Source organism: Platalea leucorodia (assembly GCF_965183815.1).
Source record: "Platalea leucorodia genome assembly, chromosome: 4".
In the NCBI taxonomy this organism is placed as follows: domain Eukaryota; kingdom Metazoa; phylum Chordata; class Aves; order Pelecaniformes; family Threskiornithidae; genus Platalea; species Platalea leucorodia.
Window position 1 is genome coordinate 88,301,416 of NC_138826.1, and position 22,451 is coordinate 88,323,866.

At 42.8% G+C, this 22,451-nt stretch overlaps 1 protein-coding gene across 1 annotated transcript; it reads left to right on the forward strand.

The window, feature by feature from the left end:
* Positions 1-404: 404 nt before the first annotated feature.
* BEST3 (bestrophin 3) lies at positions 405-18,166 on the forward strand (the record flags this gene model as incomplete). Its single annotated transcript, XM_082309146.1, has 9 exons — positions 405-556; positions 2,300-2,394; positions 2,948-3,181; positions 8,567-8,721; positions 9,421-9,498; positions 9,902-10,054; positions 13,466-13,546; positions 14,896-15,047; positions 17,260-18,166. The coding sequence occupies 9 exons, from the start codon at positions 405-407 to the stop codon at positions 18,164-18,166; spliced, it is 2,007 nt and encodes a 668-aa protein (XP_082165272.1).
* Positions 18,167-22,451: the final 4,285 nt, after the last annotated feature.

The window sequence follows — 22,451 nt, forward strand, 5'->3', positions numbered from 1 at the left end:
CTTACTTGTCTTTGCTCACACTGGACTGGAGCAAACTGAGAGTAAGCAGAGGCTTCAGAGGCGTAACGTGTCCCTGCCGCTACCACCCAGGCAGGTGGCCACATTCGGTGCTGGCCGTTGCTTTTGGGTGCTCTTTGAGGTAAGGCCCAAATAGAGCCTTGCATCAGTCAATCTGCAGGTCTCAACGGGGCTTGTAACTGCAAGATTTTTATTTCTCTCTCTCTTTCTATGTATATAAATGCACATAGCATGTATTTATGTATACATAAACTATTATATGCATATATGTGCATGTATATCTATGTATCTGTCTATACAAGGGTGCATTCAGGTTAGGATACGCTGTCTAAAATGTTGGTTTCCTGCTTCTCTTCTACTGTTTCTAGGCACAGCCTGCCAAGACGATGACAGTCACTTACTCCAGCAAAGTAGCAAATGCCACTTTCTTTGGATTTCACAGATTACTCCTAAAGTGGAAAGGCAGCATCTACAAATTGCTGTACAGAGAATTTATTGTTTTTGCTACTCTTTACACAGCGATAAGTGTATTGTACAGGTACACTCTTTCCAATTCACATCTCATTAAATGTTATACTGTAATTTTACACTTCATAGTGTTAGGCTGATGAATGACTGTTGGGGGGGAGGTTACTACATAATTATTGTCTTTTCTTTGGACCTTTTCTAACGTCCTTTCCTTTCCACGTTTACACTGATGTTCCAGAGAAAGCATGTAGGGTATAAATAAAATACTGTCTATCATATTCAGCCGATTCTACTTTCAGCCCGGCGTTGAGCAGCCGTCCTACTGAAGTTAGGCTAAATAAACACCCATAGCTAGCCTATGTTATATAGCTTTTATCATTCTGACGTTGAGTTGGCAGCAGCAAGCATGCCTCTCTGCTTTAAATGATAAGTACAGGCCTTTCATTCTACTTGCAGAACTCTGTCTTCAGTTGTTCAGTGGTAATTTCTTTAACAACCCTGAAAGGTAATAATTTGTGAGCCAGGTTATATAGTCAGGAAAAGCAAAGTTTTGCTTAAAGCTAGGACAGCGTGGCAAACTTCTTTCTTTATTTTTAAGCTTGCAGAGGGCCAAGCAAAACTGCATGGAAACCAGACGGGTTATTACCTGTGCGTCACTCAGCACCTGGGGAGACACATTAGGAGAGTTGCTTCTTCCACCAAGGTGTGAATTAAACACCGGTGTGACAGATGCAATGCATCAATTAGTACAGTGAAACTTTTAATTGATGAAGTACACTACACATAAGTATCAAAATCATGATTCAGCTCTTACCTTGATCTGTAATTAGACCTCAGTGTTTGCTTTTTATGTGAACCAAGGAGAAAATGAGTTTCAGTTTGTCTGTAATTAATCACTGATTTTCCAAAATGTTCTATTTTAAAATGTTCTATCTACAGTAATCTATACCTGTAAACTCGGAAAGCAAATTACAGCATTAATATGTAAAGAAACACTGAAGTCTGACATTTATTTAAATTAATCTAGTTTTACTGAAATGTTAGGCAATTAAAGACCATGGTAAATACACCATGGAAAGCTTTCTATATGTGCTCCAAGTTTTATTGCACAATTGTAAGCAAAACCCACCAAATATTTGTCGTGTGTTCCTTTTATAGAAAATCAAAGAATAACTGTAATACTCATCTATACAAATAAAATTGTTTATATTTATGCTTGTTGTATTTCATTAGATATCTTTATCCATGGGCAGAAGCTGCCATGCTCCACTCATTTTCTATGATCTGGTGAATATTTTCCTCACTGCAAAATAAATACATTTGTATTTTTAATTTTGTAGAAAAGAAAAATTTCATAGGAGTAAGAGTAAAAAACCTGCTGCAACAATGTAGCATTTTCAAATAAGAGCAATTAGAGATTGGTAACCTTTTGCAATTCAAGCAGTCCTGAGCGTTTTTATTAAGCAGCCCTCTGAAAAAGGAGAGCAAGCTCTACTTGCAGACTTGTAGCTTACTATTATCATTGGTCTGTATGAGATAGCAAGCTAATTCTCCAGGTGTGTTGATCCTAATTAGTAGTGCCAGTCAAATTAGTCATGAGAAAACTGCAAAGACCAGGGAATAATATTGTCTTCTCCTCCAGCTTCTTTATTACATGCCAAAAGTGTTCAGCACTTTACCTTTAAGAATTTGCTTGAAGACATTAGCCAAGGTTGCTCCCGATTGCACATACCTGATTATTTATACATATTTGCACTTTGTAGCTGGTGCCAGAATATTATGAAAGGACAGATATATTTTATTTTTGCTGCAGATTTTTTCTTACAGGTAGTCAAAAACGGTTCTTTGAAAAATTATCAATTTACTGTGACAAATATGCTGAACAAATCCCAGTAACCTTTGTGCTTGGTAAGTACTGGTTACATGTGAAATTATTCTGCAATGTTCTCTCTGTTCAGGCATTTTGTGAATGTCCATGCATGGAAGCATTTCAGAGCTGAGGGGCGTATGAGAGGCTAGAGGCTCACAATAAAATCATCAACTTCCAACAGGTCTCCTTAAATTCAATCACTTTTGTCACATCAACATTTATGCTCATGTTCTTAATATACCAACAAAAGAATAAAGTTTGCGTGTGTGTATATATATATATATAGTGCCCACTAACACTGATACATTGTGCCTGATCTTTCAAAGCACTAAATCCACTCAAGGTTTACTACAGAAAAGGAAATTCGGAAGTTCATGAGTATGAGATACTCAGCTGGAACGGGACATTAAGTTGCAGTGTCTATTAAATAATTAGCACTGATTGCATCCTGGGTTTTGACGTGACTTACTGCATTTATTCTGGGAAATGTAGCAGCTTAGTGATATGAATAACACTGTGCAAACTAAATCAAAGTAACCTAAACAGAAATGCTGATAGGCACTGGACTTTTTTTTTCATTCTAACCCCCAGGTTTCTACGTTACTTTGGTGGTGAATCGCTGGTGGAACCAGTTTGTGAACTTACCGTGGCCAGATCGTCTGATGTTCCTCATCTCTAGCTGTGTCCAGGGTAGAGATGAATACGGGCGCTTGTTAAGGAGGACTCTCATGCGTTACGTGAATTTAACGTCTCTGCTGATCTTTCGCTCTGTGAGCACGGCTGTGTACAAAAGGTTCCCCACCATGGACCACGTGGTAGGAGCAGGTACTGGAGTCCTCTCCCCCAAAATTGCTTTCCTTTCCCTCAGAGGTGGGGACACAGGGAGGGAAGGAGCCAGACTCATTTTTTCTTTCCTCTTTGGCCCCGTGTGTGCCTCATACTAACCCATGTCAAAGCTACCAAGTTTTTGTCAGTGGCTTAAACAACATGCCCTTAAGTATGCATCTTTAATACTCTTAAAGTTTTCATCTAACAACACTATAGAAATCAAATGAGTTTGAGACTCTTATGTGGATCTGCTTTCAGAATCATGGAGGCAATAGGCCTGCCCCAAACACACAGGCATATGGAGAAAGTACAACATTCTCCAAAGCGTGAAAGATAATGTAGTTATAGATATAGTATGATGCAGTAGGAATGTTGACTTGTTATATGGCATTGCCTTGATGTCTCGGATATAACTTTGTCTTGTGTATCAGAGACTGATCTCTGCAGGCACTTCACAAGTACAGCTTTATGTCAATTTATTTTAAGTAGATTGCACATTTTAAGTGTTGTGATATACTTAAAAAAACCCAACCCCAAGGGTTTTTTCTTTAAATTTACAACCTCACCTTAGTTTTTCAGGGATAAATATGCTAAGTATTAAGCGTGCCTTTATTTTCTGTTTGTTTTGATAACACAGTGAGTGGGATGATGGGGAAGAGAGTTCAATCATGTAAGACTTTGCTTGCCTATGAAGGACTGACTGCTGAGTATTTCAAGGCAAGGTGTGATGCCGTGCCTTCTGACTGACGTGATCAGTGTCAGGGGTAGAACACCAGCGCAGAGATGTGGGGATCTGTTCCAAACAGGAGAAGTCATACGTTTTTTACTGAACGTCTTGCATTTCTTAAAATTATTCCTTTGGCAGAGATTAGTAAGCAAAATTGTAGCAAGTTAAAATATGCAGTGTGTATATACATATACACATTTCAAAAATGTGTGAGAAGCTTTGGAAATTAAAAAAAAAAAATCCAGGCAGAATGTACTGATCTTACTGAAAAAAATCATTTATGTTGGATTCAGTTGGATTTTGAAGTTCTCTTCCTTGTGCTGTTCAACAAAACTGTTTACCTGAGCCTGTGAGAGGTCAAGGAAGCTTCTGTCACTCTCCCCAGCAATCTGCTTCTAGTACGCACTGGAAAATTACAGCACTTCCAGCAGGCTAATCCAGCTCTGCCTCCCTATTGCTAAAGACAATCTGTTCCAAAAGAGACAAAATGTCGCAGCATTGTACAAAAATTGTAGACTGGAAAACAAGTTTTGGTTGGTTTTTTGTTTTGGTTTTGTTTTTTTTTTTTTTAACGGTGGAAAATATTCTACTATAAACTGTATAACTAAGTATTGATAGCGTAGTCAGCTCTGTGGATTTCAGTACTTATTCTGTAGGATTTAACGTTTTAATATTGTGCCACAGAATTTTTGTTGATGCAGTGCTGAGCACTTGAGGGTATATTTTGCTCCTATTAACGTCCAGTGATTAAGACAGTACTCTGCAATTATCTCCTCCCTACCTCCCTATGGCATTACGTATCAGACTGCATGGGAGTGCAGCATTTAATATGAACGTGAGTGGCAGAATCTGATACTTACAGCACAGTCATCATTGAAACAACTTGTGCCAATTTTGCATTTTGCTATCAAACTGAGAACTGCCACAGCATAACTATTGCTACACATTTCTCTTTTCAGCATATGAACTGCTTAAATTCATAGATTTTAAATCTGAGAACAATATCATGATAATCTAGTCTGACTCATCCATGACACAAGGCATAAAAGCTTACTCACAGCGTCCCTTATCATGTTGCAATTTCTTACTGAGCTATAATACCTTCTAGGAATATAACCAGCCTTAATTTAAAATTCAACTGGGTATACTGGAGATTACACTGCATCCTACGTGAACTGACATTCACAACGGCGAACTCGCTTTTGAAAAGTGAAATTTTATTCTCAGTCTGAACTTGCACAGAGTCATCTTCTAGTCACTGCATTTTGTAATGGCTTTGGGTTGTTCTTTTTCTAATTAAATGAAAACACCATTTTTCTCTCAATAGTTACCTGTTAGCAGAGTGCATAAAGGCTTGAATAAGCTTCACCATATGTAGTCTCTCCCTACAAGATATGGTCTTCAGTGCTGGATCTTCCTCCTAACTGTGTTTCTGAACTCTTTTTCATTTTTTAGCATTCTTTATGGAGCTGTAGGCAGTAGGCGCATGCAGATTCATGACGTTATGATGCTGAGTACTGCTGCACGTATGCCATAAGCATCAGATGCCTAGCAGCAGTCCTGAGCGTACCAATCCTGTTGGCTGCAAGGTGCAAGAGGGAAGTTGGATGCTCAAGAACATGAGTCTTAAAAAACATGAGCAATGAGCTAGCAGCTGGGCAGAGAGCAGCCCAGAACAGTGGAGAGGAAATGCTGAAGAGAAACATGAGGTGTGAGCCCAACTACATGGATACCTACGGCCAGCTGAAGTTTGCAGTCCCAAACCCTCTGCTGGAGTGAAGTACCTAAATTAATTCTTTCCCACATAACACAGAAGCAGAAAGTGGAACTTTTATCTACTTGACCATTGTTAGTGCACTCTGGAGATGTGGGAGATGACCTCTTTTCAGTTCCTTCTTCTCTAACCACTAGCCTTCAGAGTAGTGAGTAGATGGGTGCCCTGAACCAGTCTTGCCTCAAACCATTGGGTTTTGACAGGAGAACTGAATACTCCTTGAATCACTTGAAGGAGAGCATGAGTGACGACTTCTAGCCAGGCTTGTGTTCTCATCAATAATTTTCCCATAAGACCACTTTGGCTGACACTGTTCACATTAGTGTCCTTTGATTCTTTATTGATTGCATCCCATGTCAAGCTTTTCATGCTTTCACAAGGATTCAGTGCCCTGTCATTCCTTAGATCATCCTTTTCAAGATCTTGGCACTGTATTTGCCAAATATTTCCAGTTTTCTGGAACTGCTCCAGTCTTCCAGTGCTTGTCAAAACCAGCGTTCTTGCTCAGAGAGTTCCTCAGTTAATTCTTTGAATACTCTTGAATAAAAATAGCATGATCATATTTAGAAACAATTTAATTTTAATAACTGAGGTTTGATATCCTCCCCTGTATTTAATGGAATATAAAGTGTTTCTTTGCCGCCGCAATAACAGCAAGCAGTTCTGAACTGCATATTGTTTGTATTGCCCTAACCTTCACCAGCAGGAAGAGCAATCCAGAATTGTTTTGTATGTTCTGTGATAAGAATACTAGGCATTATTAATATCCATCGAAGAGAATATTTAATTAATATAAACATAAACACCTTAACTTTAAAAATAAAGACAATTTGAATGTCATTGTTAAAAGAATAAGCCTTTGTTGAGCTTTTCTGAACAAAAATGTACCCAGTTTAGTGGAAAGCTGAACTGGTCCTTGGAGCTTTGCTGTTCTTCGTGACCCCCTCAGGCTGTGTCCTTCCAGCTAATGACTTCCCAGAGCCTCTCAAGTGACTTGCATCCAGTGTTTACTCCAGACTGCCAATTTTCTGATATTCTGTCTGTCTGTTTCAGCCTGATAGAAACATCTTTTTCTGTCCTGGTTGGCCAGCCAGAAATCAAAGGCAGCCTGAAAGAGTGACTTTTAGGAGTCAGGAGTCATAACTAGCAGGTCAATTTGTCTGGTTGCCTGATTATTTCTGTGCAGTTGATTAGGAGAGCTGGCTGCAAACTGCCCAGGGGTCTTTAAATGCTGTATCTTATTCTGTTCTCAAATTCCAGGATACTGCAGGAGTACTGTGGCTTGCTGCTGAACTTTTCCTCTTCCACAGAATTTTCTGTCCTGTCCTTGTGTTCCTTCTCAGTACTTGCAGTATATCATACCTCCTGTGTTGACTTGTTGCAACTGTACAACAGTAGCATTTTCCTCAACAACAGAATATTTAAGAAGGTTGCCCATGTTTAACAAATCTCCTTTTACCTCATTCACATTTTTATACCTAACACAACTGAGTTTGTGTATACTTATTTTTTTGCTGCTTCATGTATCATTAGCAATGTTAGCAACAACAGGCTAATTTAGTTACTAGTTGGAGACTAGAGAAAAATTCCTGTCTATCCTCAATTCCCTTATTGAATTTTCAGTACTCAAACTTGTAATTAATTGGCTGAGCCCCTTATTTTGGGGCTGCCACGTTATTAACTTTGTCCTGTTTCGGAGCTAATGTCAACCCAACAAAAGAAGTCTTTTACCTACCCTGGTAGCTGACACACACACCTGAGCAAAAACTAAGATCCCCCAAACCTGAAGATTGCTCCAATCCCAGAAAATCCAGGATTTTGACGAAGGAAAATGTGAAGTTCCCCCTCATGAATTTTCGGAGGTTGTTTTTCTCAAAGGCTGGGTGGAAAGAGGACAGCAGAGCAGAGCTTTCTTACCCACGAAGCCAAAGGGGGTAGAGGTGCTGCTCCAAAAACCAGCTGCTCCCGTGCCGGTCCCAGGCAACGAGCTGCTCTGGTGCAGGTTTTGTCCCACACAGCCCTGGCTCCCCTGCTATCTGACCTTGGACTTGCTTGCAGCAGGGGGAAGCAGGGCTTCACAAGGCCAGGACAACTCTGCAGGAAACTTAACACCTTCTCAGCACCCCGGCGAGGCAAATTGCCAGGCAGCGAGTAGCTTCAGCCTGCAGCCCTACAGCACGTCATCTGGCCCCATGTCCTGCTAGCAGCAGGATTTCTGTGCATGATTCCTTTTCCATCTCTTTGCACGCCTTCGTAACCCCAAAGAAAACACGAAACACAATCTGGCAGGGAAGTATTTAACTGGCAGAAGGCACGCTCTCTGTCGAGCTCCCTTTCATGCATGCACTTGTGTCCTCTGTTGCTTGCTCACTGCTTTGCAGATTTACCAAAAAATTATCAGAATCAGAAGGCCACATAACTGCCCTTGCAACATATGTTGAGATGTTGCTAAAAGCCATCATTGCTGAAAAGTGATAGTTTCTTGACTGATATATCCAGTTCCTTATTTTTCTAAAAGTAGAATATGAAACTAGAGGGTAATCTGTACAATTCCTAGTATTATATGTATCCACAATATGTCAGCAGTCAGCTATGAGAACACAGTAATAGCAAATTATTGCATATATTGATCAAGAGGGACTTTGCATAGGTAGTTATTGCAAAAAGAAGTTGTTTCAAGCAAGATCTGTCCTGGCAAAAAGGCTAAAAAAAAAAAAAAGAGGAGGCGGCTACTAGTTAGAATTATAAATAGTATTTTGCATAGTTCTATGCAAATATCACATAAACAGATCCAAACATATTCAAAACTTATAATATCAGTAGCACTGAAAGCACAGAATAAATGAAGTAGGTTGTTTTGGTTTTTTTTCTGGGTAAACAGGTTTTATGACAAGATACGAAAGAAAAATTTTTGATGACCTTAAGTCTCCCCACCTGAAATACTGGGTTCCATTTGTCTGGTTTGGAAACTTGGCATCGAAGGCACGAAAAGAGGGAAGGATTCGAGACAGTGTAGATCTGCAGACACTGATGAACGTAAGTAGAAAAAGTAAATCTACAGAAAACTAATCTGAAATTGCTATGTGGTAGCTTTTCACTTAGATAATTTGATTTAGTGTGCACAGCTCTCCAGTGTCATCTAAATGATCTTACTCAGGATTTATACCACTTTTCTCTGTGTACCGATGTACACTCAAGCACACACAGCAGCAGTTCACTGGCATTGTATTTATATGACTAAGAAGGTATTAGCTGAAGCAACAAACCAATGAGTAAAAAACTATTGTAAAACATCACTGTAAATTCATACTTGTTCCATCGCTGCAGGGAAAAAAATGAGAATAATTTGACATTTTGAAGATTATAATATCAGTTTCAGGGAAGATAATCTCCCTGAATATTTCATTAAGTGGTCAAACGTTCTTTTTATGATATAGTATATTCTCTTTCATGTATCACTAGACTGTAGATAAGATAGAAACAAAAGATAATTTGTGAAGAAATACGTAATATACTAAGCATTCCAACTCCATAAACTAAGTGAATATTCAAATGTGACAATGGGGTGCTGGATATCATTATGGTATCAATTTATATACACTACACTTTCATATCTCCCCATCCTTTTATATGTGCAAAAATGAACTGTAACAAAATATTTATAATTTAGAATTGAACCCCATGCAATTTTAGTTTGTTGGGGTTTGTTTTTTCTTTTTTTTTTTTTCCTTTTAGGAGATGAATAAGTACCGGTCTTGGTGTAGTCTTTTGTTTGGTTATGACTGGGTTGGAATTCCACTGGTCTATACCCAGGTATTGAGCTATTACCCTTTACAAAATTTGAAGCACAATTTCTGTAAAAGGGGAGCTTGGTGCAAAACATCCGTAGACTCAACCAGAGTCTCCGAGCTGTTGAGCACTCGTTGACTCCCATGGGATCATCGACGCCTGGCTAGCTGTTTAAGTCATATTTAATGCAGAGATATTTTGAAGGCCTTGCGTAATTTGGGAGAGGGGAGGGAAGCACTGAAATGTTTTCATGGTTCTTGGGTCTTCTTGCTGGCTATAATTAGTCCTGTGGCCTCTCTATTTGTAATACCTTCCTACAGATTTGTAAATTACATGGCAAAAGGCAGTCAAAGGCCTTTGGCTATGTGTTGCCTTATGCATAAGATTGTATTATCGCATGATTTCAATTAAGTTTTGTTCTTTGCAGGTTGTTACTCTTGCAGTCTATACTTTTTTCTTTGCCTGCCTGATAGGGCGCCAATTTTTGGATACTGACCAAGGATATCAGGGACATGACTTAGATCTTTACATTCCAATCTTCACACTGTTACAGTTCTTCTTCTATGCAGGATGGCTCAAGGTAAACTAGCTTTCTGGAAAGGTCATGGGGGAACCCTCCCTAGGGAAGCGGGTGAAGGTGTCAGAGCTGAAGTCAAGGTGTCAGATTTGTGGCACACTGTAAAATCACCAAAGATTAATTGGAGCTACACCAAAGCTGAATTCAGCCCAAAGTGTCCCGTGGTCATAAAGAAACATCATGCAATACATTTTTAATTCCACCTGACAGATCTTACAGTAAGAAATGGTTGGGAACCAGAAAGAGCTCATTTTAGTAGGACCAGTGCAGCCCCCGGCTCCCCAAGGGAGTATTACTCCAGCAAAATCAGGTCCCAGGACGTGGACCATAAAATGATAGATGAAAGATGAAAAAAAAAAACCCTTTCTCCCACTCCACTGTGCAATGGGGAAATACTGCTGCAGACCTGGCATGGGCTGAAAGGGACTGAATCATACTTTCTTCTTATGATCAAAGCCAGCCTTTAGTATCTGCTGTTAACTTAATCAGATGCAGGCAATTAAAGGTCTCCGGTTCCAGAGGGCTATCAAACAGTGACAGCCAATATTGGCAACAACTCCACTGCATAAAAATGTTCATTAAAAAGAAGAGTTATAGAAGGAATTGGATGCTAACCATCAGCCCATTGATGCCTGCTCTGATAACATATCACCATTGATCTGATAGTTGAGTAATTAAGCCACATACCTCATGGCAGTTCTCTCCTCTGCAGTGAGTATCAAGGTAGACTAACTGGAAAAAAGTTTCAAATAAAAAGCAAATTGGTACATTAGAGTCTATGTGCATTAAGATTTCCTTTTGGGATTATTAATCATGGCTGGAAACTTAGAGCTAACTTTTCTGTTAGAATATAAATTGCACGAAATTGGCCAGTTTTAGAGCCCCCTTCCCATAGCCAACTCCAAAGGGCAGAGTACAGAAGGCAGCACACCGAGCTGGCGGATTGAGGGGGAAAGTGCCTGCAGGGCAAGCTCCTCTAGCACTGTGTCCTAGGAAATTGGGGGGAAAAGGGGTTTACCACATAGGGACCAGCCTGGAGGGGAGCGGGAGAGAGAGGAAGGGAGGCTGGTGCGGCGAGGGGAGCACATTGCTCCTGCAGAAATGTGAGGCTTTATCTCTAGGCAATGTCTTCCAGGGTTTTACTAGTGGGTTACAAAACTGTAAGCTGTTCCTCTTGACCACCCTGCTGGTGCTCATGAGGGGGGAATGGCTTCCCCTTCATCAGCACCCAAGGCTGTTAGTAGCATCTCTTCCAGTCAGGCTCAGGGCTTCCAGCCAACTCCTGGCTATGGCAGGTACGAGATGCCCTTGTAACTGAAAAATCTTCCGCATAAGAAAATGAAAGGGAGGAGAAGCAGTTTTAAAAAGTGGATTTAATATCGACAGTGCTCCCTCAGACTGGAGGTTTGTCCAAACCTGCAGTGCCCCCGAGTCAGGATATTTCTGTCTTGAAGGTTACAGCCGGTTTCCTGCTGAGTGTGTTAGGCTTTGGCTGCCAGGCTGCAGAAAGGGCCCCGAGCTATTGACTTCCAGTAACTTGGCAATTCCTCAGAAATGATGGCGAAGCTGAGCTCATTCCTTGGCCTCGGGCCTGGTTTGTTATGCCTACAATACAGGGACAAAGTTTCCCATCACGTGAGACACTTCTAAATCGCCATTTTCATTACAGGGATAGGCAGACCATCCAAATACAGGGCTTAGTTGTCCAGCACGACATTCCTTTCTGGAGAATAAAGTCGTGTCTCACATGCCAGGACCAGGACAGCCAAGCAAAAGGCCACCGCTGCTGTTCCCTCTGTCCCAGCCCTGCTCACTTTTTTTAGCTCATGTGACAGGTTTTGCGGTGGATTTTTGCGCGGTGATCCCCCAGTTTACACCGAGCTGATCCAGTGTCTTCCCTGGAGAGCCGCAACCCAGTCTGCGTTCTGGCTCATTCCTATTGCAGCACTTCCATAGCTATAGCCAAAGTTTAATGCCACGGGCCAGGCCAACGAGTGTGAGCAGGGGTGTCCCCTGTCTCCTTTTCGTTTGTCCTGCCTTACGGGTGTTTTTGCCATGTTAGTCTGCTCAGCAGTTCATTTGTTGTCTTCCACTGCTGGCCTGGGAAGTGGTGGCCTAGGAGGGTCAGCAAGTCCTTACCCACTGGTACAACCTAGAGGCACATAGGAAAAAATAGCCAGGGAGTGACTGCCTTACTATTATAAGTTATTTAGATCATAGCCTTCCATAGCAAGGTTCATGAGCAGGGGTGTTTAATCATACGGTCACTTCACCCATATCCACGTTAAACCAGGAACCTGGCCACTGCTCCTGTGCATGGCCCTGGTGACCACCAGGAAAGCTTGGGAGGGTCAGCAAGAATGTGATTGGCTTCAAAACCAGGGCTTAAAAAGACAAACAGAAGGAGAAAAGCATGAAGGGGAGAGGATATTTAACCTCAGTGTACCAAGGAACTGAGAAATAGAGAAGCAGTCTGAATTTCCTAAAACTTTTTCTTTTTTTTTAAATTTTCCTATTTCATCTTTTTTTTCTTCCTCAGCAGCTATGAGTTTTCTCCCCACAATGTACTTTGGTGATCATGGGGATGGGGGGAAGTCTCTGGTTGTTTTTCCATTTATTTATTCCTTTGAGGGGGGCAGGACTGGATAAGGCTACGGGCAGCCAGAGAGGTTTCCTTTCCCAGCCTAGTTCCCAGACAAAGGTGCCTCACCACAAAGGTGCCTGAGCTCACTGTCTGGTTGTTTGCTCCACAGGATGGGCTTCTCCACTGCGGTTTTAATCACTTTATGTACAGAAACACAAAACAGCAGGTTGAATTAAAGAACGAACTCAGATCCTGTCTCTTGGCTTGCATGATGCACGGCGTCTGCTTGAGTCAAATCTTGTGGTGGGCTGCTTTTCCTGAAAAGCTTCAGAGGGGTGCCATCAGCATTACCCCCGATAAAGAAGCAGGGTCTGAGGGCTGAGCCGGAGAGATGAACTGTACTCCCTCCTGCAGACTCCAGCTGCAGGGCTCAGGAATACTGACCCAATAGGCTGGTGGAGTATCGTGGACCTTAATGCAATAACAGAGCCTCTAGCTGCTAAACCATTCATTTAAATCAGCCAAAGACAACAGTAAGGGAAGATAATGACTATGTTATATGACAATTACCGTGGCCCAGACATGTCTCAATTCCCAGTAGGCCAGCACCGACAATCATGATTGACAGCACCAACGAGGCACAGAGATATGACTCTATAGGGAAAGTAAGATGTTCCTTCACTAGGCTGGCAAAACCATCATGCGGGAGCTCAAGCTATGATTGCAAGTGACAGGCAGGGAGAGAGAAAAAAATCTGATCCTATTTTCTCTGCGGCAGCAGTCCTGAAATGGCATGCCAACCTCTATTCACTGTCTCATTTTCCTTTCAGGTCGCTGAACAACTTATTAATCCATTTGGAGAAGATGATGATGATTTTGAAACTAACTGGTGCATCGATAGAAATTTACAGGTTACTGTTGTTGTTTCTACTTCCATCTTTACTGTACCATAGGTTATCATTACATTTAATCCTGTTTCTTATATCGAGGTACAAATTAAGGGCAACAAGTATCAGCAAAACAAATTCTTTCCCTGAAGGAGTACCTATGGCTGTGATCCCCAGATTTTGTTTTTACAAGCTAATGCATCTTGATTTTGGTATTTGGCATTTATGATGCCTGACTAAACATGCAAACAGCTGACCTCAAACTATAAGCTCGCTTTATGCCTGGAAAAACATGTAATGTAGGTCAATCCTGCAAAATCCAAAAGCCATCTATTCCCACATAGATAAGAACACATTTTGCTAATCTGAATGTCTAGAGATTGCAATATTGTATATGAACCTTCCTTTAAGAAGAAAAAAATGGCAGTGAAGATACCAAAAAGACCAAGCAGGGCCCTGAACTAATAAGCAGGGTCCATACCATGATTCATGTTGTGATGCTGCTGCCCGTGGCAGCATCTGTGGTCAGCGCAGGAGCCAGTGTCCTCAATGGCAGGAGCTGTGAGATGGCCAGGGTACAGATTTATTGCAGTTACCCCCGATTCCCAAACAGCCCCTGTCTGTCGTGTCGTGAAGGAGCCCAAAGACATGAAGAGGTCCCATGGCACTCACTGCTCCCCTTGCAGGTAGAGCCAAGCATAGGGTTGAGCTGCTGTCAGACCCCACGTCTGCTGGGGACCGCTGAGGCTGAAAAGCAGAGCCCAAGTGTTGGAGGGAGCAAGAGAAGGGCAAGCAAACCAGCATGTTAAGCAAAGCAAGCAATGCAGGTACGCACAGGAGTGGCAAAGGCCATCATGCTGCCAAAGATGTTCTCTGGCTTAACACCACTTTAGGCTACTCGTGCTACGGTGCCTTAGAGCTCTTTATATGAAATATATTGGAAGGCCCTAGAACAGGATGGTCACATACTTGGTTCTGAATGTCTTAAAATCTGGATGAAGCCTATCGGAAAGCTTCTCAACCTCTGGACATTTTAAGAAGTACAACTAATACTCTACACATACTTCCCATAGCACGTGGAGGATCACATGTCCATTTAACTACATCACACGTGAGGAAAGGACTTCAATCTGACGCAAATATCTTTGCAGCATGGAAGACTCAAGTTACAATAAAATTTGTGCTTTAATGAGTATAGGAGGTTATAGGGGGTATATTTTATAATACTGACTCTCTTCCCAATGCCCAGGCCAGCATACACAGCTTACTTTAAAAGGATTCTGAAAGAAATGCTGACCCAGGGAGTACAAAGCAGATTATTTTGTATACTGTACTATGTTGAAAGTGACATGATTTATACCAAAAAAAATCAGGTCTCACTTCTGGCGGTGGACGAGATGCATATGAACTTACCAAGGATGGAGAAAGACATTTACTGGAACGATTCCTCTGCTCGGCCACCCTACACAAAAGCAGCTGCTGATTACTGTATTCCTTCATTTCTTGGATCGACTATTGAAATGGGGTGAGTGGCACTAAGGGTCCTTAATGCCATCAGAAAGATCACTACGCCTACAGGCCACGTTGACTGACAGACAGTCAGCGCGGGGCTGCGGGCTGTGACGATAGTGTGAACAGGGAAGACAGAGATGGGAGATGATGTTAGGCGAGAGTGAACAGACTGGTGTTGGTGGGATGATGTCTCCAGTGGTCCATATGAACTGTGCACCCATAGCTTAAATTGTGTAATTAATAAATAGAGTAAGTTTGGAGGGACGGTTTGTCGATAGTTTCTGAGCACAGGATGGCACCTGAAGATAATGACTGACTTTTCTCAATATTTTTTTATTTACTACAGCTTCTTCATGCACCCCCAGTTAGCAAAATAGCTATTCCTTTGCTTGTTTTGTTAGCAGATGATGGCTAAAATCAGTCCAGATTCTTGTAAAGATAAACAAGAAATTATCTTAAACGTTGTATGACTTTTCATTGGCTAATAATCTAGGTATGGAAGCTGGAGCGATCAGATTTTGTGAAGAGTTAAAGAGGAGGAGTTATTTGCAGAGATCAACACAAGAACCATCCTTATAAAGAAACATATAGAGGATATAGGATTGCCTGGTGTTGTCGGGACCTACATGAGAAATCAGTGATAGGCTAGTCAGCTTAGAAGCTGTTCAGTTTAAACACTCGTGACATGCTGTAATACAGAACAGGTCAGTAAGTGTAAATATCACCATGCCTGAACAAATACCAGGGCAACTAGACATTTTTATCTGAAAATCTTTTTTAAAACTTTATAGTAGCCATTTTTTTCACTTTAAAACTTATCTCAAGAAGTTTTCAGTTTTTCCAACATTTTCCAGCCTTTATCAAAATACAATGTGCTTAATTTTTTGCTTCATTTGGCCTGGAAATTGGTGTTTTCTCATTTTTATTCCTCTTATTTTTCCATTTTTGCATGCATTCTAGTACAAAGAACAATGGTTTACTGAGTTCCTTTTATCACACACAGCCTTTTCAGAATTTATTTCCTTCTGGAAAAACTATAAGATGGCCAAAAGAAAAGTAAAGAAGAAAGTAAAACAATAAAGAAGACAAATCCATAGAATATAATTTATTTTACTGCAATTGCTAGGGGAAAAAAAGTGGCCAAGAAAAGAATAAACATTATTAAGTCTGCAAACAATTTTTTAGTAAGAAGCACTTCACACAAAAAATGAAGGGGGGGGTGAATGAAAAATAGCTCCATGTTAGCCCCTGTGAAATGCAAATAGCTCTGATGTGTTGACTTTTTTATTAATTATTTTCTCCTCTGAACTGTTTCTATGTTCATCTCTAAAAAAATGGGTAGTTCTTATGCAGACTTCAAAAACAAGGTCTAAGGATTCATCCAAGTCCAAAGCAAATATATAAAACTTGAGCCCAAATCCAAAGTCTTCTCCTGTCCCCTCAAGCCAACATCTTCACAAATGCTGGATGAAATTCCTCTGTCCCTCCAGGTTAGCATAGCCTCCATGTGCTCCTCGCCTCAGGTTTGTTCCAAGCTCCTTTGCCATCCTTGCCCTTAGGACAGGTAACTGGGACAGTTTGACTTGTCTTCTGGGCTGCACTGAGTCAGTAATATGTACTGAATTGCCTAGCAGACGAAGCAATAGCCATTCTCATGAACCACCAAGGCTGGGCAGGAGAAGAGTACCAGGTGCAGGTGAGACTTTCAAGTACACTGTCATGCCCCAGAAGTAAGTGACATTTGGCCATCTGAGTAATTCCAACATTTTTTGAAACCGTCGCACTTTGCTTCCAGGAGTAGCTTTTTCACTGTTGTTATTTTTCCCCAAAGGATTCTCCTGAAAAAGTATCTACAGCACTGAGCAGGGTTTCGTTCTCCTCTTTCCCTCACCCTAAGCACAAGCCCAACCATGTGGAGCTGTCACAGAGGGCTGCAGCCCAAATATGAAATGGGGCCAGGTGCCTGGCTGGATGCCCTCCCAGCGTGGTCCTCAGGAGAAGAAACACCCGGACATGGAGAGCTTTCATTGATCCGGCTGGTCCAAAGGCGCAGGCACTATTTCCTGGCACCCTCACCCCTTTTTCACCCTTTCCATGCTCTTTCTTGGGGACACACTGGGGCCTTGGTTCCTATGTCTTCTTGCTGAGACAGCAGGATATATGTGCATGTAGACCGCACGCTTCCTTTATGTAAGTGACACGTACTACCTGGCTTTATTTGGCAGGTTGGCTGATACCGAATTCCTCTATGGAGAAGAGTGGCCCTGGGAAGAAGAGAAACACCGAAGACAACGTTCAGTGCTGAGAAGAGTCAAGAGATTTCTCAGCGTCCACGAGGGCCCTTCGTCGCCATCTCACCGGCGCTACAGTCGGCAGACAAGTGAGAATTCGGTGTTTTTCCCTGCAGATGAAAGGGGGCACATCAGACGGTTGCAAGAAATGCACACAAGAGGGAGACACTCTACCTCAAGCTTCAAGAAGAAACATGAAGGAGTTGACAGAAGCAACAGATTTCATAGTAGCAGAGATCTAGGACCCATAACTGAAACCTCAAGGAATGAGGCACAGTTTGGCGACAGTGACACCTCATCCGAGACAAACAAGCCAGTTCCTGAGGTCATCGTCTCTCAAGCCGAGGAGAAAGCACCTGATGTGCTGGGCAAACCAGATCTGCAAACAGAGCACACCACAAGCATGCCAGAAGAGAAGCTCCAGAGGAGCCTAACCGAGGAAAATGTGACTCTTCTGGACCATCCTTTTTTCCCCCCAGAAATGACTACGTACCTCCCAGGCTCTGAGGTGCATCAGTCACTTCCTACTGTGATAGGGCAGCCCAAACATGAACCCCACAGTAGTAACATAGCTGGTTTCATAACAGATAATGAGAGAAACCTTCAGCGATGGAGTTTACCAAGCTTCCATAGTCATAGTACAGTGTCGGATGCCAACACTGCACCACCTTCAACAGATTCTGGGACAACTTCACAACAAAGGACCTTCAGTGATGGAAAAAATGTTACTTCTGCTGCTGCTCCAGAGATGCTTGAGATGCAGCACTTATGGGAAAACCTGGATACTAAAGAAACAGCCATAGTAGAATTTTCTAATGAGAAAAGTGAAAGAAAACTTTGACCATGATGTCCCTGTTCTGACTGTACTTCCTGTCTTCTCTTGAAAGTGGTTCTTACACAGATTTGCTGAAAGTGCAGAAAGGCAGACACGCTGTTCAGACAAGTCCTGAGCAAGATCCAACAGAGGATTTGGGTACCTAAATAGGAGGCATTGTGGTGACATGCTTTAAGCCACTTGGTCACTGGCTTGACATCTGTGACCCTGTGGGGAAAACATTTGTGGGGAGAGCTGGGTGCCTCAGGAGTGGATGCAAACCAGCCAGCGCACATGGCAGTGAGCTGTGTAGGCTCACCTAGAGAAAACACTAAGGTTATCAGAAGAGCAGAGGTGGCTCTGTCCACTTTGGATCCACTCTGAATGCTGCTACCTTTGGCTGCTCCTTCAGATTAAGGTCCATGATGTCATTGTAAGATCCACCAACAGTTTTGGTTTCTACTCAAGTGGCTAGAAGGGGAGGTGTGGGCTCAATTCCCTTCTCAGCCTGGAGGGAGTCCACCATCTCTCACTGCCTGGAGGAACACTTGAAAAATCAGGCTCCTCGCTTGTGTGGGGCAGAAGCCTGCCCCACTGCTGCTGAAGCTATGCCACTATAGAGTGGAAAAATAAAAGGATTAAATGTTTAACTTCATTAAGAAAAATGGAAGAGGCAAAACTGCTGATAAGCTGGACATGGGAGATCTGAACCTTGGGCTCTGCTCCTTGCAGCATATATGTGACATACCTAATGGCTGTTTATTGTAATACACCATTCCCAGGTGGACTCCCTGGTGATGAAAGGGCTGTGGCACTCAAGAGGTGGTGGAGCTGCAGGGCAACTGAGCTTAGGGCTCCACTCTTGCAGAGATCTTCAGCCAGAAGCACACAGGCTGCAGTCATCCAAGTGAGAAAACCAAGTGGCCCGGGACTGCCACCTCCCTACACCTTCTGGTAGCAACTTGGCCTTTCAGCTGCCACTCCTGCAAGACATCTCAAAGCAGGTCCTGAAAGCAGCGGCAGCTCTTGGTTTTTAGCTCTCACCCACATCTACATGAACGCAGTCCAGAGCGTGATGCTGGCATTCCCCCATGAGTGAGTATCCAAGCAGATGATCTCCCTAGACAAGGGAGAGACCAGGTAGCTCAGGGGCTGGGAAGAACAGAGAAAGGAGGACACACACAGAAAACAACAGGGCTCCAGCAGCCAGCAGGCGGTGTGGACTGTATGGACAGCAAGCCCACCCAGCTCTCTTGCTCAGAAGGTTGCACTTCAGAAAACAAACCAGCATCTCTACCAGGGTAACTGGTAGCACCAGTGGCTCCTGGGAGTCTTCAGGGCCCCCTGAAGCCAGGAAGGGAATGAACGGACCTGCCTGCTCCTGCTCCTCTGGCCAACAGCTTAGGTGAGGAGCCCTTCCAGTAGGCTATCACATACAGCAGGACTCTGCTATCTCATCTGGGTAGGCTTTTAAAAAAAAAATCAACTGCCCTCCCCACTTCTGCTTCTTCCAGCTTTGTTTCAGACTGGGAACCGGCTCCTGTTGGTGTGCGTTAGACGTGGTTTGAGCAGTGCCACCCTTTCAAATCCTTCAAAGACACTAGGCAAAAGCACATGTGTCCCCATCAGTTTAGGAAGCAGAGGACATTTAGCTCAAGGAAGAGCTGTTTAAACTCATATTATGGGAATTTCAGATATGCAGAAAAGCCAAGCACAGATTTCCCAGACACCTACGGAGGCACTGCTTCACGTTGTGAGATGAGGTGACGCTGGTGTCTGACAGCAGCTGAGTAGTGAGGTTTGATCACAGTTTTGGAGTAAGGCGTTCTGGTGCAGCCTCGCCCTTGCCACTTCACAACACGTCCTCAGGCAAATCAAGTTGCTATGTTCAGGTTTGACCAACACAATGAGGACCCCAACAAAATGAAATTATACTGAAATAAACAGCACCTTAGCCTGGCAGTCCCACTTTCTGGATGGCCCTTACTAGGCAATATCCAGCTTCTGGCAGAACCCGCTAGCTTTTCAGTCATCAGAGCCCCAGACCACTGACTGTCCCTGGGGAAGACGACAATGGCCTGCGACAATGCTGGAAACACATTATATTCCCTTCCCTACATCAAAAGAGAAAAAAAGATTTTCTTCCAGCATTCCCTCTTTCTTCTCTATTCCCTATTTCTTTTTTTAGCTGAAGCCATACTTTTCAATTCAGTATTTTCTCAATTTAATTGCATCTGCGACTGTCAAGGAACACCATTTACCAATGAGCTTACCTTTAACAAATGGCAAATTTAAAGTATAAATGAGAAGTTTTAAGGATAACCGGACAGCTCCAGTCACACAGCTAGACCCAAAGGTAAAGCAGCTGCTGCTCTCCTTGGGAGCCTGAAGCACACCTCCATAGCGCTTCATTAAAGACAGGAGAGCACTACAAGTTTCGAGGGAGTTTGGCCATACTCCTCCCAGCTGCACATGTATAGGAAGGGTTTTCAGCCGCTATGGAGAAAGTCTGGCCTATTATCTAGCTCTCTCTTCACAGTAGATAAGCTTGAGGAACTGTGCTTCTCTCTGTAAGGGAATTTAAGCCAGAAATTAGAGATGACTGTAAAGTGCCCACTACAAATCCGCACTGAGGGTCCAGTCCCATCACACCTCCTCGCTCTCCTCCTTCACACAGCTTCCACCAGGGCTTAAGGTGTTGGAGCCAAGTGCTCATCCTCCCCAACCCAGACATCAGCATGTTTCATCCCGGCACTGCTAAGCCTGAAGAAGCGTTCCCAGCTTCTCATCATCCAGCTCTACTCATCTTCCACCGTCTTCTTCTCAGCCTGGCCGCTACCTGGGATGCACACAGCTGCTTTCCACCAGGACATTATGCATCTCACAAGCAATGATTTTGTTACCTCTCCCAGTCACTCTGCCAGCACTCGCTGGCCTAGCAACTGTGTTCATTCGTCGATGGAGGCCAAGGGTGGCCACACACTCGCCATTAGGTAGATAAAAGCTTCAGTTAAGTCCCACAGAGGTGTCTATTAGCCATGTAGATGCATGTTAAATTAGGAATGACAGCTCCGAAGTCCCATGATGTAATCTGCAATACAGAAATAGCATTTCACACATAGCGGGCCAGCTCCAGGTTACCTATAATATTCTGTTCATTGCTTGCAAAGAAGCTGGTGCTGGGATGAGTTATCAGAAAAAAATTCCTCTCCTCATTTAGTCTGTTATCTCACTTTTGCAAACATCTGCAGGCTCTGATTTGTATTAAATTATCTTTTGGGATTATGTGCTCTGTTAGGCACTTCTCTCAGTAAACTACTTGCCTTAGCATGGTAAATGGACTATTTTAGCAAACCCAACAATTTACAGTTCATGTTCACTGGTATAAACAATATGTAAAATTACTGCATGAATAAAGGCATTTTGAGAAACACAGTCGTCTTGACTGTATTGAACTGTCAAGAAGCACTTCTGGCAAAGGTTCTACCTACCACACAAGTCAACTTGATATTTACCAGGAACAGCAAGGCAGGACCTACAGAAGTTGGCAAAGCTGGAAAAGACTGAGGAGAGAATAGGTCTAGGATAGACAAATAGGTCAGAGCAGCAGCTTGCTCCCATCAGATTGTGTTAATCCTGATCAGGATGAGATATATCAGAACAAAGAGAGGGCTGGTCCCTGCACGCGCTGCCTGACTTTCCACCTATTTCTAGAATGTGTTCGCACTCTGCACTGGAATTCATAGAGCCGAGGTGTCGGTGCAGGGACCGACAGGGTGTAGGAACACGTCCCACCACCCTTAAAATCTTCTGTCGTAAATAACAGATCTCTGACTGCAAGCTCATGTTTGAGGAATATATATGTATTTTAGAAATAATGGAAATGTACCAGAGTGGTAAGTCTGCTGCATAGTAGAGAAAACAAAAATACCCAGCTGCTGTTAAATGAGCGATAGGGCTTTGTAGGTGTTTGTTTGCCTTGGTTTACAACCAAACAAATGACATTTTCTAGACAAGTAAGTTAGCTCATGGTCACTCTGAGCTTTAAGAGTGATATGGACAAAGGGCAAACAAGGCAAGATTGGCCTGAAATACACGGTGACTTTGTACAGCTCAATCTTGTCTGCAAAAAGAGACAACTGGCAGCAGAGTCCCCGTTGCTAGAGGTTGATAGCCTGGATGCCAAACCTGTAATACAATGTGGCTGCAAATAGAGAGCTGTGAAAACGTGCACCGGAGAGGGAGTATTTCATACTGGCAGGCAAGATCAGTATTTCAGAGATACCTACAGGCAAACCATCTCGCTTTAGTA